At 32.7% G+C, this 16,175-nt stretch overlaps 2 protein-coding genes across 3 annotated transcripts; both read left to right on the forward strand.

Annotated features, from left to right (window-relative positions):
• The first annotated feature begins 9,264 nt into the window (after positions 1-9,264).
• Positions 9,265-12,780, forward strand: LOC144546333 (scarecrow-like protein 9). Of its 2 annotated transcripts, XM_078294882.1 has the most exons (3): positions 9,265-9,370; positions 10,417-12,370; positions 12,516-12,780. In XM_078294882.1, the coding sequence occupies exons 2-3, from the start codon at positions 10,462-10,464 to the stop codon at positions 12,533-12,535; spliced, it is 1,929 nt and encodes a 642-aa protein (XP_078151008.1). In that variant the 5' UTR covers positions 9,265-9,370; positions 10,417-10,461; the 3' UTR covers positions 12,536-12,780. The 2 variants fall into 2 exon arrangements, with proteins under 2 accessions (XP_078151008.1, XP_078151007.1); XM_078294881.1 differs by lacking the exon at positions 9,265-9,370 and having other exon boundaries at positions 10,271-12,370.
• Positions 12,781-14,496: 1,716 nt separating this feature from the next.
• LOC144546102 (scarecrow-like protein 9) lies at positions 14,497-15,952 on the forward strand. Its single transcript, XM_078294632.1, has 4 exons — positions 14,497-14,525; positions 14,678-14,791; positions 14,891-14,982; positions 15,258-15,952. The coding sequence occupies exons 1-4, from the start codon at positions 14,497-14,499 to the stop codon at positions 15,950-15,952; spliced, it is 930 nt and encodes a 309-aa protein (XP_078150758.1).
• The last annotated feature ends 223 nt before the right edge of the window (positions 15,953-16,175 follow it).

The following is a 16,175-nucleotide window of genomic DNA, read 5'->3' on the forward strand; positions in this document are numbered from 1 at the left end:
TTACTGAGTTGTATGGCTATTGCTTATTTAGTAATTGTTGGAAAGAATTGCTTAATAATAAATCATTTTCTAAAGATGAGTTGGCCAAATGTTTAATTCTTATTGGTCAAATGTTTAATTCTCAATTGTTTGGTTGATTGCACCAATGTAAAAGTGGATTGCTTAATTTTTAAAATTTTCATAATTGCTAATTTAGCATTTAATTTCAATTGCTGGATTGGAGATGCTCTAACAGTCTATTTTAGAGCGGGTCACATGAGAATCCTGATTCTGACAATAATTATTTAAAACAAAACTTTGTACAACTTTTTTATTAAATACATTAACGTGGCGACCTCTGATTGGCTAATAATTTGGATGCGAAAATGTTCATGTCTACATAGCATCTTCATCAAACAATTAAAATGAAATTTTAAATAACTGTCTATTATTATTTAGAAATTAAAGCCTCTAAAATTACTACATCTTCACATTTTTGAAATTAATTTTAAAGTTTCTAAATAGATCAGGTGACAATTAGAAATAATTTGAGCGGGTCGTTTGGTCAGTACGATGATTAAAAATAGTTTATTAATAAGAAATTTTGCCGAATAATTTCTAAATAAAAAACTGAGGTATATTTCTAAAATTGAAATAAAAATCGCTACATCATATTAGAAATCTCGAAAGTTTTTGAGATGGAGATGCTTTGCAACCACATTTATAAATTTCAAATTTTATAATTTTGTCTATTAAACTTGATAAAATTTATGTGCATTAATATTTTTTAATATCCTTATATAAAATAAAATTGCATCGCACTAGATTATACTCTTTTTTAATCTCGAATTTATGGTTTTGTCCTCGAAAAGCTAAAAAATTTAAAGTTTACTAAATTTGAAATATATTTTTATTTGAATGTGAATTAAAAGGTTTTGTGTTCGGTCATCATTTTCAAAAATAATACATTTATGGGAGACCAAAAAAATGGAAAAAAAAACGGATAATGAGTTTTAGTGTAAGTATTTATTAGCCGAAATTTTTATTAATACCATTGTCCAAAAAAAAAAACACTACAAATTATGAGTAATTCAAAAAATACCAGGACCTCCAATTCAATATACAGCTCCAATCTTGAGAGGCCGCAGATTGAATTGGAGCCCTCCCCCTCAAAAAAAAGAAAAAATAAACCCAAAAATGCACTGTAATATACTGAAATTTAGATTTTTTTTTAGGAGCTCCAATTCAATCTGCCCCCCCCCCCCCCCCCCCCCCCTCAAGAATGAGACCGCAGATTGAATTGGAGGCCTTGGTATTTTTCAAAGCCTCCCATTTCAGTGATGGTTTGTTTGTTTGTTTTTTTTTTTTTTTTTAAAAGTTTTAATAATTTGTTTGGATTTATTAGAGAAGGTAAGGTAGTTGGAGGTGGTAGCTCAGTAGCTGGTCCAATAAATTTTGCTCAACATGCATTGGCGATAATATTTTTTATATTGTTTTAATAAATCATGTTGCTCCGTAAATTAAGTATGGAGCTAATAATATTTTTATATCTTACCACTTCATATTTAATTATTTATCAAATAATAGTTTTGGAGCCTCCACCAACTACTACCTGAAGCGATTCCATTTTTTGTGTATAGGCGTGCAATGTTTTTGTACTGAATTGTTGAAGATTGAATGGAGCATAGGATATGGCACAAATTTCAATTCTTTGATTTAAAATATTTTACTTATGTGGATTTTTTGTGCAAATTGCAAAAAATTTATTATATAATAATTTTCTTACATTTTTTTATTATTAGTGAAAAAGTTGATGTTATGTGACAAATTTCAATTCTTTGATTTAAAATATTTTACTTATGTAGATTATTTGTGCAAATTGCAAAAAATCTATTATATAACAATTTTCTTACATATTTAGTTTTAGTGAAAAAATTGATATTATGTGACATAATTAACACATTGCAACTTGATCACATCATCTTAGTACTTCAAATTAAAAATAATACATGGACAATATCACGATGTTGCTCCACGCTCGCACAAGGAGTCTTCAATGCGAAGATTTCGTGCCATGGTTGCATAGCATGTTACATTACGCCGGCCTTCTGAAAAACTATGAGGATATCTCCTCGGATGAAAGTGCATACCTGAGATCCACCCGCAAGTTGTCAAGTCCAACGGACACAAATTCACATCTGAATCAGAACTGGTTGCACTCGAATCATGTATTCATCCGATGAGATCTAGAGTATATGACTGTCCTGAGAAAATATAAATAAAAAAATATTGTTTGTTATTATTGTTATTGTTTCTCATTTAATTTAGATGTATGAAACAATCAATTGAGATCATATGTTGTCAATGTATATGCTGTAACAGATTAGCGACTATGTAGCGAGAATTACATCTCATGTATTATCTCAGAGTATGAACTCTATTGGTTTTCTCAAATATCTGAACAAATCAATAATACTATTTTTTAAATCTTTCATCAAATATATTATATTATCTATCTTTTTATAAATATATATTAGCAACTTAATTACATAAAAAACATTGAACCTAATTTATTGAATAGAAATGCTTGAAAATTTGCAAGATATTTAGAAAATTTATATATTGATAAAGCCAGCAAGGAACTCATTGGATCATATCATTTTGATTTTTCACCTAAACAGGTATGAGCATAAATTGGGGTTTTGTCATATAATTTGTGCGGTTGAAGCCAAGAAGGAATCAATTATGAACCCAAGATATGATGCATTGGGTTTTGGATGGCTTTTATTTTGTTTGTTTGATGAATACAAGAGATGGCCCAATAATTACACGGTCATTATCTAAACATTTAATTAAATTTGGTATTACTACTTGGTGCTTATTGTTGGGCCTAAATAATAGTAGTCCCCAATAAAGTTTTAACAAATAATTATTTCCAATAACGTTATTCACAAATTTACAACTAGGTAGAGATATCATCATTATAATTATAATTAGTTGCGACATTTATTGTAAATAAGAATATGCGCTCGTTGGACGGACATAGTACTATTTTAGGGTATAAAAAATAATGATATCTTTTATCATTTTAGCTACCCTCTCTTAACCAGAAGTTTAATGGTCATAATATCCTACAAAATTCATTTACTGAAGAGGCAAGAATAACAATTTCCTTGACAAAGTGATGGAGGTCGCTCTCAAGAATTAAATATCATATCCTTGACAAATTGTTTTTATCCTTGACAAAGTTTTGACTTTCTCACCTGCACCTGCATCCAAATATGACATGCATCTAGATAAACTCCATTTAGGTTAACATTTTTGTACAATACCATGTACATTTTTTGTTCTAATATATAACTAAATTGTAACTTGTGTACTATGCAACTTCTATACACTCATTTATTCAAAACCTCTACACTCATTTTGGTACCGGTACCAGTACCGCTGACCGTATTTACCTGTAACTTTTGTCCAATTGAGAGGGAATCCGTATCCTCTCCAGTAGGGGTGCACAAAAAATTCGAGATTTGTGATTCGATTCGAGTTTGATTTGAAAAAATTCGGAAAATAATCGATTCGAAATTAATTCAAACTAGTTCGATTCGAAATTAATTTAATTTTGCATTCGAACCAAGCCCAATTCAATTCGTGTAGTTTGCGAATCTCGATTCGATTTGTTTACAATGTCAAAGAGTTCGGGTTTTAATTCAAGGTGCGAAACATGTCTTTTGTTTTGAAATGCGTGATCGCAGCTGCGCCTGCACATAACAATACAGTAATTCACATCCTCCTATTTAGGACTGTAAACGAGCTGGCTCGGGGCGAACTGGGTCTTAGCTCAGCTCGTTTATTTTGGCCCGAGCCTGAACCGAGTGAGCTGGACCTAGGTCACCCGAGCCAAAACTCTTGGCTCAGCTTGTGACAAGTCAGCCCGAGCTAGCTCGCGAGCTGACGAGATGGCTCGCTGGGCTTTATTGGACTGCTATTATACAAATTCAAAAATAAAAAAAATAAGAAATCCCATTCAAAAAATTTAAGAAATTGTCCAGCAGGCATATCTTCAAATAACTAAAGTCATATCCTTTTTTCCCAAACCGAAAATACATCAATTTTGCATAATTGGCCCTTTGAAAATGGGACTGGACTTAAAATTATACGGGACTAAACCCTAAATTCACTGTAGCTTAACGAGCCGAGCTGACCCCTGGCTCAGCTCATTTTTTTTGGCCCGAGCCTGAGCCGAGCTGGCTCGTTAACAGCTCGGTCCACTACCGAGCGAGCTAGAGGCGAGCCACGAGCGAGCAACGAGCCGCGAGCTTTTTTGATAGCCCTACTCCTATTATTGTTTCCTACGTGCGGAACAGGTTGTCAAGGAGAGAGAAGGTGGGGGCTGTACTAATTTCGAATAAATTCCAGTATACACTTTTGTTTTAAAATAGAAAACAAGAGAGAATTAGGAAATGCGGAGGCAAATAAGAGATAAATAAGGGTCCGATATTTTTATTTTGAGTAAAGATGTTGTCCCCCTTGAGTATGTCCTCTAAATGTCCCCCTAACTAACTAATGCATAAAGTACAATGGGGACCACTAATTACAGGGGGGACTACTAACTACTTAGGAGACCACTTATATTTGAAAAAAATTACAACTGGCGCGCACATGTATGGATATTTATACGCGCAAGTATTACCATATAATATATTAAGTATTCATACCTAATACATTAAGTATTAAAAATAAAAACTGGGCATTAACTTTTTTTTACACTCTCATCTTTTACACATTTTTAGAAGTGAGTTTTTCTTGTCCGTTTAATCTCATCAATATTTCTAACGATCTGTGATGAATTTTGCGAATCTAAAATCATAAACATCTTCTGCGTAATTTTCTCTTTCAAATGAGATCCATGATGAAGTACTTCCGGGTTCTTCGTCGTTCAAGTATTCATACCTCAGTGTGCAAATATTCATATCTTGAGTATTCTTCTCTAAAATGCCGAGTATTCATACTTAATAAGTAAAGTGTAAATATTTATATTGTAAAGTGTAAATATTTATATTGTAAAGTGTAAATATTTATATTGTAAAGTGTAAATGTATTGATAGGTACTGGGAGCGTCTATGTGCTTATTACCAGCATGTACAAATTTGTTGATAAATATTGGAGATGGTTGAGGTTTATTAAAGTTTTTTTAAACATTAATATTTGTACATAAATTCATAGGTATGTATACAATTGTTAATATAATTGCTATTATCTATAAATAACAATACACATCTTCACGCTTAAGTATGAATACTAAGTGTTTAGATATCAATAAATCAAATAAAGTATGTATGAAAAAAATAATAACATAAATGACTAGATACGAATACTTCATGTATTAACTATTGGTAAAACATATGCATCACAGTAACACCAAAATTTGTACAAGTAGATATAAATATTTCATGTCTTAAAAATTAGTAAAAACATATGCATCACGGGTAACAACAAAATTTGACTAACTAGATATTAATACTTGTTGTCTTAACTATTGTTATTTATCGTTTCATATATTAATAACTTGAATATCATCAATTTTAAAAAATATTAAATTAAGATACATTACAATGTAACAATTCATACTTCAATTATTAGTATGAATATTTTTCTGGGTACCTATCAATATGTTCAAGTACCAAATAAATTAATTGATTTAAGTTACATTACAACATAACAATTAAACTTCAATGTGTAAGATGTGTAACATTACAACATAACAATTCAACTTTAAGTTATATTACGCATCCGCTTGTCCTTGGTTTTCTGCATGTGGTCCCTATCGCAGTCGCTTTCAAGCGACGTTTGTGGCCCCCCAAAGTCAGTAGTGATTCCCTAGGTAGTTAATGCCAAAGACACATATGTGGATTTCTCAGAAATAATTTACAACATAAATATTCACACTTTACTGAGTAAGTATGAATACTTAATATTTTAGAGAAGAATACTTGACAAAGTATGAATATTTTCACACTGAGGTATGAATATTTTCACACTGAGGTATGAATACTTGAACGACGAAGAACCCGAAAGTATTTCATCATGGATCTCATTTGAAAGAGAAAATTATGTAGAAGATGTTTGTGATTTTAAATTCATAAAATTTCTCACAAATCGTTAGAAATATTGACGATATTAAACGGACAAAAAAAATCCGCTTCTAAAAACGTGTAAAAGATGGGTGTACAAAAGAAAGTTGATGTCCAGTTTTCATTTTTAATACTTAATGTCTTAGGTATGAATACTTAATATATTATATGGTAATACTTGCACATATAAGTATACATACATCCACGTGTCAGTTGTAATTTTTTTCAAATATAAGTTGTCCCCTAAGTAGTTAGTAGTCTCCCATATAGTTAGTGGTCCCTATTGTAGTTTATATATCAGTTAGTTAGGGGGACATTTAGGGGACTGAAGTAGGGGGACTGTTAGTTGATCCCTTTTATTTTTATCTATTTTTAAAATATTTTAATAAAAATAATCAGAGTTCGGTCAAAATTTTAAAAATACTTAAATCGTGGAAAAAAAATTCACGGTCCAGAATTTAAATTCTGATTGGCAGTGAGGAGACGGGACCACATATCGACTTAATAATGCTGGCGATGCTTTGAGGTTGAATGAAATCAAAGTTGGCCCATGAAGCCCAATTCGACATATTTATTTGATTCAACTCAATTCGCATCTTTGTTGATTGGCTGAGGTAAAAAGGCGGGTCCCACCTACTTCACGTTTGACTAAATGAAAGGCAGATAGCGTGCATGGTTTCATTCATCATTTTATTTAATCTTCAAAATTTAAATTTGGATGAGCTGTGGTTTCTGACTTTTTGTTATATCCTGAAATTTTAAAACAAAATTAATTTGCTAAATTAAAATTTTGGTTAATTAAACGACCTTTCATATTTTTGTTTGATTAATTTTAAAGTGAAACTAAAATTTTGAGATATAAATTTCAAACATAAATGGGTACCTCAATTTCTTTTATTTATTCCTTTGAGTCATCTCCATTTCAAACATAAATGGATACCTCAATTTCTTTTATTTATTCCTTTTTTTTTTTTCCATTGACTTTAATTTAATCTTCAGTTCTTCACACAATGAACAATGAATAACAAAATGGCAGCACTCTTTATTCTTGCAAGCACTTGCTCCTGTTGACCAGAGCTCTTAAACATATTCCAAGAACAAAGTATTTCAGATATATATGTATAAGTCTTAATTCTTTTCTTTCCTTGTGCAAGTACTGGATAGGGTGAAATCAAGAGCTGGATTCGAACCAGCATCTCTGGAAATCTCCCCCACTTTCTCTGCGTTAAATTTTACTCCTTTTTTAGACAGCGAGAATTCTAAATTTTAGACAAAATTTGAGATAATTATTTGATACATATGTAAAAGAACTTTGCTTGCACACGAATAAATAACTTCACAAATTTGATTGCATAAAGTATATATATATATATGCAATAGTTGTTAGATTAGCTGGTAAAAAAACTATCCTGGCATGTAATTAATTCGTCAGATTAGCCGGTAAAAAAATTTCCTAGTTCTCCACCTTTTAGTGAAAAGGATATCTCTCTTTACAATAAATAGAACTACAGAGATAAAATTATAGGAGTAAAGCTAGCGTGTGACATGCTCACCAAGAAAGTTTGGTGAGCATAACTCCAAAAGTATATCGGATCGACGTCAAATGTCAAATCCAAACCGTTGAAATCCATATACTTCATGAGTGATGCATATATATGCAAAATTTTGAAAGTTTCGAGTTTATTTGCTACACGGTCAAGTGGTCAAAGAAATGAACATTTTATTATAAGTTATTTTATATATTCAATTTTTATTATTTCTTTGACCACTTGACCGTGTAGCAAATAAACTTGAAATTTTCAAAATTTTGCATGTATATGCATCACTCATGAAGTACATGGATTTCAACGGTTTGGATTTAGCATTTGACGTCGATCCGATATACTTTTGGAGTTATGCTCACCAAATTTTCTTGGTGAGCATGTCACACGCTAGCTTTACTCAAATTATAGTTCCAGAGAACTGGAGAAGTAAAACTATATTTCCTCAGCCAAATGTCAAGTAGGTGGGGCCCGCCTTTTTACCTCAGCCAATCAACAAAGATGCGAATTGAGTTGAATCAAATAAATATGTCGAATTGGGCTTCATGGGCCGACTTTGATTTCATTCAACCTCAAAGCATCGACAGCATTATTAAGCCGACATGTGTCCCGTCTCCTCACTGCTAATCGGAATTTATATTCCGGACTTTGGACTTTTTTCCCGGTTTGAGTATTTTTAAAATTTTAGCTGAACACTGGTTATTTTTATTAAAATATTTTAAAAAATGAATAAAAATAAATAAGGGTTGCAAGTGAAAGAAACACTTCACCGATTATCTTCTCTTTTCACCACCGATCAGAGAGTACAGCCCCCAGTTCTCTCTCTCTCTCTATCCCTCCGCTTGCTCTCTCTCTTTCTCTTTTCCTTTAAGCTTTCAATTTCAAACTAATTTCGAATCAAATTCGAATTATACCGAATCAAATTCGAACTGGCCTTTTAGGTTTGAAATCTATTTCAATTTCGAATTGGGTTCAGTTCGAAATAATTTCGAATTTGAATTCAAATTAGGTCCAATTCGATTCGGTTCGGTTCGGTTCATTTGCAGCCCTACTCTCCTGTATTGCAGAGGATCGCCCTCACTTTACGGTTTGAGATTAAATCTCAACTGGTTTGGGATTTGAGTCGCCATAGGGGGCAGTATTTTGAGCTTTGAGATTCATGCCAAGTTAAAAAGAACGGTTCAGATCTAGTAATTATAAAAGATTCTCTTATCAGGTACTGGAGAGGATGTGAATTCATTGAGAGGTGGGTTGTTGGTCTTAATAATTTGGGATGGCCGACCAATGTTGACGAAAGAACCTCCACTAAATATTCACAATTACAAAAATGTATAACTTTTTGTCATTTGAAAAGTTTGACCATCTGACTTGAACATATTAAATTAGTCCCTTGAAAAGTCCAAATTACCAAAAAATCACGGTGTAGTTGATAGTTTCTGCTTGTATCAAGATATAATTACACTTTAGCCCAATAATTTACATAATTTTCCTACACCAAGTCAACAATGATCTAAGTTGAAATAGACATTTTACCAAAACCAGCCAAAAATTTCTCTATGTTAACAGTCTAGAAAGCAACATAACATCTAATATAATACAGCTTGTTATAGCTGTGATCATCTCCCTCATTACAAAGATCCCAAACAAACTTCTCAATATAATATCTAAAGGAGCTAGTTTCTTCCTCGACCTAATTACTGGTGATGCTCTTTTGAGGTATGCTGGAAAATTCACTCTCAACCCTTTTACATTTTTTTTTCTGACAAAAGTGGCCTCAAAATGCCCCACTGATTTCATTGAAAATCAGTAAAATTAGAGCAAAAAGGGAAATTAAAAATATAGGGCGTGGTTGGCACCCTTTATTAATTTTTCCTTTTTATGGGTTATGAAAAAAAAACAAAGTTTTATTTTCTTGTTTTATTTATAGAACTCGCATTTTCTTTTCTGAAAGGTAATATGGGACACTATTAGGGGTGCAAACGGATCGGATAGTGGTAAAACTATATCTGTATCCGCTTTTATTTTTCGGATACGAATACGAATCGGATATTAAACGGATAGGTACGGATACAGATCGGATATCGGATATTCATAGATATATACATAAATACTTTCATAATATATATTAAACTATATAGTATATATCTACTATTCAGATACGGATAATTAAAAATCAAAACCATATCTGTATTCGTATCCGCACGGATATTCGGATATCGGATATCAGATATCCGTATCAAATTTTCGGAAACGAATTTGGATAGGGTCAGATATTATCCGATCCGTTTGCACCCCTAGACACTAACACTATAAGGATGCCATGTTTCTTGCTAAAACTGATGATTTTTTTTTATTTTGTTTATGTTTTAGTTTCTAAGAATATAGCTAGTTTAATTAAAGAACAGTTGATTTTTTTTTATTTAGTTACTTTAGTACTTTCATTAAAGAGGAGCTAACTTAAGTGCTCCAATCACAACATTAAGAGCTGAGAGAAAAAAATAATTTCTGTATACCGATTTTGTCCCTGCTTAAAGCTCTTATTTATTTGCAAAGTTCGGTGTCTAATTAATGAATTTTTAGTAAATAATGAACTTAAGAACAAATATATATAATTAAATTGACATTGATGCTTCTTATACTTCTACTAAATTAATCTTAACTAGCCTACTATTAACGGTGAAATTGAAAATATTTTGTTTTTCCTGAATAATGTTATTCAATAGTTTCACTTCACTAATTTGATTCATTCATGATATTTCTAGATCAAATATCTGTCAATCAAATTTTGGAAGCTGCAAGCAACATACATGGCTTTGCCAAAAGAGAACAACTCAAGGTTTTTCAAGTCAAATGAATTACATAGTTCCATTAACTTCTCAGAAATTATCCCCGAAAAAAGCCAATACAAGAAGTCTGAGACACTTTTAGATCCAACACTAGACTACATAAGCCGGTATTTATTGGAGGAAGATATAGATGAGATAAATGGTTATCAAGATACAGCTCTCAGGGACATGGAGAAACCTTTTTATGATATCCTTGGAGAAAAATATCCACCTTTACCAGATAATCGATTGGTACCAAAACAATCAAAGGGAAATCCTAAATTCACAACTTCTGTTTTAAAAGATCAAGTGGGTCCGTGTATAGAGAACTTGCTGGCTACTGAATTTCAGAGAGGTGTAGAAGAAGGATTGAAGTTCCTTCCGAATCACAATAGATTGTCGATTAGTTTGCATGTGAGCAATCTTTCACTTAATCCAACGAAGAAATGTGAAAGCAATTCACTAGAGCTCAGATTGGGGGAAGAGAAAAAAAGTAATTTTCTAAGTAAATCAAAGGGTAAAAGGAATACAAATGATGGAGACTTGGACCTTTTGGAGGAGCGAAATTGCAAAATAGCCATGGTCTCCGGTGAGGAAACAATTAGAGATGAGATGTTGGATAGATTAGTACTATACCACGGGGAAACCTGTTCAAGAGAAGAAATATCTAGTCTAAGAGAAATCAAGGAACTCGAAGCAAACTCATATAGCGAGTATCATCAAAACCAACATGACCATATCAATCTCCGAGCAAGTCTCATATCTTGTGCAAAGGCTATATATATGAATGATAACAAATGTGCTTGTGAACTCATAAAACAAATAAGGAAGGAAGCATCTCCTATTGGAGATGGGATCCAAAGGCTTGCATGTATTCTTGTTGATGGACTAGAGGCACGATTGGCTGGTACAGAAAGTGCGACCTATCGCCAGTATTTTACAAGACAAGTAAGCACTAACGACTATATGAAGGCCTATTATACGTGCTCGAGGGTAGTCCCTTTCATGAGAGCTGAAAATCATTTTGCTAATGAGAGTATTCTCATTGCCACTGGCAATGCTTCAAAAATCCATGTAGTTGATTTTGGCATTACTCATGGATTCCAATGGCCATCTCTAATTCAATCACTTGCAAAAAGAAAAGATGGTCCCCCAAAATTACGAATTACTGGGATAGATTTGCCTCAGCCGGGCTTTCACCCTGCTGAAAGAATCAACGGGACAGGAAGTAGGTTGGAAGATTATGCTCGAAGTTTTGGAGTTCCTTTTGAGTATCAAGGGATCGCGTCACAATGGGAGGCCATTTGTATTGATGATCTCAGTATCAATGATGATGAAGTGCTTATAGTTAATTCTATTTATAGCTTAGGTAGCGTAAGGGACGAATCTTTGTCAGGCAAGAATACTCCTAGGAATAAACTCCTCGAGCTGATTCAAGAGACCAAACCGAAGCTTTTCGTTCAAGGAATATTCAACTTATCCTTCAGTCCCTTCTTTATCACACGGTTTAGACAAGTTTTGTTGCAGTACTCCAGGTATTTCGACATACATGACACGTTTTTTCCAGGAGACTACAATCATATGCAACTAATAGAAAGAGAAATTTATGGTCCTTCTATAATTAATCTGATAGCATGTGAAGGATCAGATTTGGTAAGACCGGAAAACTACAAGCATTGGCACATGCAAAATTTGCAGACCGGTTTTCAACCATTTCCGGTAGATCGACGGGTAGTGAAAGAATGCCGTGAATTTTTTAGAACTGGTTATAATAAGGCATTTTTTGTTCAAGAAGATTGCAATTGGTTCTTTTGGGGTTGGAAGGGTAACATAATACGTGCTATTTCATTGTGGAAACCTAAAGCAGAACAAGCTTCGAGGTCATCTTCTAGTTTAAAATTAGTTTAAAATTGCTAATTGTTTTGTTGTTGAGATTAATTTGATTTGAATGCTTTGGTTGTTTTGATGTTGAGATCAATTTGATATGAATTCAAAGGATTTGGTGTTTTTATAATTTTCTGACTTATAGGGTTAAGAAGTAAATGTGCAAATTTAAGAATGAACGACATTTATGAGTACTTACTGGTATGAACTGGTATTCTGACTTTTAGAGGTTTTGTTAGTGGGTATACCTTTTACAACTTTTTTAAACGCTGGTATTCTAATTTTAAGAGGTTATGTACTGAATAGGTTGTTATTGTTACTTTCCAAAAAAAAAAGGTTGTTATTGTTTTGTTCTTCTCCATTTCTCCTTCTTCCAGTTCAACATTTCTTCTCTTATCTTCTACCTCTATTATTGGAGAGCACTGGAGAGCGTTGCACAATAGTTTAGCCTTTCTCCTCACTCTGAATACTTAACTATAGATTTTAACTGTAAATGGAAAAATGTAAAGAGAGCTGAGGGAGGGATATATTAAAGTTTACCCTTCTTTGAGGGTAAATAGAAAATTAACCCTTCTTTTTAATGCTATTCTATCCTTTACTAAGAAAAGTTTATCAAGAGAGTAGAGACCCTAAAAAAAAAAAAACAAAGCTTTATAATTGATCACTTGAACTTGTGCTACAAAAACTGGTACAGTATACTAGCGCGGTACATACAATAAGGATGATTTAATGGAAATCTCAACAGAAAAATCTAAAAAAAAAAAAATATAGGCCAGCACAAATGAAAACACCCTTTAGTTTAATCTATACAATTATAAAGTGGTTTGCATTAAAAAAATTACTATATTACCCCTTACCTGTGTACCCTTGAACAGACTTAACAATCCCAGTTATTTATTCGGTATAAACGTTGATTTAGAAAATACTAAACATGCCTTTGTAATTTCTAGTGCAAATGTTAGAAAGTTATTCAACAGAAACATGAAAAGAAAACCTTGATTGACAAAATTGCGCTAGCTACCTGTCACAATTTTATTATACTTTAATTAAATTGGGTCATAAATGAGTAAAAATAATTGTTATATACGTAAATCATTCTCGATTCAAATTCTATCTAGACATCAGTACTGGTAACATAACCCAAAAAGTAACAGTAGCAATTGGGGTAAACAAAGAATACCGAGGCAAAATGAGGCCAAAATTATTTCTACATACATGTTCTATATTAAAATTTACAATGACTTTAAAACTAATTATAACTTACAAAAAATCTTACCTGAGAGGGATCACCACCGGAGAGATCTACAACCAATTTGGAGTAAAATTGAGGCATGCATGGCCAGTATTCAGTGTCAGTTTGACAGAACAGTATTTGTTGTAGTAGCCAGTAGGAACTCTGATATGGTACCAATGTACCAATTAAAAGTATACACTGGTACTGGACCTACATGCTTGATTCAAAGAAAAGAACAGGAACTCCATTACTTCAATTATATGCTTTAATTTTCTTCATTATTTACTTGATGAAAATGGTTGTTACCAAAATATTGTTAATTCTATTTTGAACAATGGCAAACAATTTCTGGATTTTATTGGCACAGTTCGAATCGTAAGGGGGATTTCCTACCTAATGAAGACAGTATTATTAATTGATAAAACAAGAACTAGATCTCAGCATGCAACCACAATTTCATATATCCTTACAAAGTAGCATAGACAAATATCTAAAAAAATAAAAGAAAAGAAGTAGAAATTGAAGAACCTGGTGAATCTAAATTGCAGAATGTAAACCTATAAGTGAGTCAATTTGAGATACTCAGGAATATGATGCTCATATGGCAGAACAAACTTTTACATCTTTCATGATATGTATTATCTATATTTTTATAAATTTATTAGCAACTTAGTTCATTAGAAAAATGTTTGAAATTTTGCAAGATATTTGGGATATTTATATAGATAAAGCCAACAAGATGCACATTGGATCATATGATTTTAATTTTTCACCTAAACAAGTATGAGCATGAAGTTTCAATGAACTCATTTGTTACAAGTAGATGGAAGTTTTTTTATAGCCTTGTAAGATAGTCTAACAATGTCGTCATTATTACATTTAACAAACTCCTAGCTGAAATGCTAACAATCTTAGGCCATATTCAAAGGTATGTTGTCTCTAACAAACATGATTTTTTCTTTTTCCACGAATCAAGTCTAAAGGAAACTCATTCACTGTACCAAATATAAAAACTACTGGTACACATGCTTATGTTGGAATACTGAGGAAACAATTTCACATGCTTTATTTCATTGTCAGCATGCTCAACTCACCTGGTATTACTCCCCTCTGGGTCTCAGAACTCATCACCTTCAAGGGGTGCTGCCACGTGAATTTCTGTTGCGCTTACAAGCCGATTTACCAGAACAGCAGGTATTGATTTATTTGTCTATTCTCTGGCATGTGTGCACTTAAATTTTTGTTACTAGGGACTCTTAGTTAATATGTTTCCTCTTGATGTGTAAACTTCAGTTTCTGTTACCGTATAATGTTCAAAGGGTATTTTGGGGATATGGCATTTTTCATAAGTTGTGATAATTTTCAGGAGTTCAAGGGGTTTTTCTGTAAATTTTTGTCAAGTTAAAGGGGTTTTGGCAATTTTAAGGAGCTACGGTGTTTATTTATTTATTATTATTATTATTATTTATTTATTTATTATTATTATTTTTTTATGATTGTCTATGGGACAAACGGGTGCCATTTAAATTGTGCGCATGAAGCCTAGAAGGAATAAATTATCAAGCCCAAGATATCATAAATTGGGCTTTGGATGTCTTTTCTTGTGTTTTTGTTTGATGAAGACATGAGGTGGCCCAGTAATTACGAATTACTGGGATAGATTTGCCTCAGCCGGGCTTTCACCCTGCTGAAAGAATCAACGAGACAGGAAGGAGGTTGGAAGATTATGCTCGAAGTTTTGGAGTTCCTTTTGAGTATCAAGGAATCGCCTCACAATGGGAGGCCATTTGTATTGATGATCTTAGTATCAATGATGATGAAGTGCTTATAGTTAATAATATTTATAACTTAGGTAGCGCAAGGGACGAACCTTTGTCAGGCAAATTTACTCCTAGGAATAAACTCCTCGATCTGATTCAAGAGACCAAACCGAAGCTTTTCGTTCAAGGAATATTCAACTTATCCTTCAGTCCCTTCTTTATCACACGGTTTAGACAGGTTTTGTTGCAGTACTCCAGGTATTTCGACATGCATGACATGTTTTTTCCAGGAGACTATAAGCATATGCAACTAGTGGAAAGAGAAATTTATGGTCCTTCTATAATTAATCTGATAGCATGTGAAGGATCAGATTTGGTAAGACCGGAAAACTACAAGCATTGGCACATGCAAAATTTGCAGTCCGGTTTTCAACCATTTCCGGTAGATCCACGTGTAGTGAAAGAATGCCGTGAAATGTTTAGAACTGGTTATAATGAGGCATATTTTGTTGAAGAAGATTGCAATTGGTTCTTTTGGGGTTGGAAGGGTAACATAATACGTGCTATTTCATTGTGGAAACCTAAAGCAGGATAAGCTTCGAGGTCATCTTCTAATTTAAAATTGCAAATTGTTTTGTTGTTGAGATTAATTTGATTTGAATACTTTGGTTGTTTTGCTAGTTTTTGAGATCAATTTGATATGAATTCAAAGGATTTGGTGTTTTTATAATTTTCTGACTTATAGGGGTAAAAAGTAAATGTGAAAATTTAAGAATGAAAGACATGAGTACTTGCTGGTATGAATTGGTATTCTGACT

This window comes from Carex rostrata, chromosome 29 (genome assembly GCF_964058835.1).
Source record: "Carex rostrata chromosome 29, lpCarRost1.2, whole genome shotgun sequence".
NCBI lineage: Eukaryota > Viridiplantae > Streptophyta > Magnoliopsida > Poales > Cyperaceae > Carex > Carex rostrata.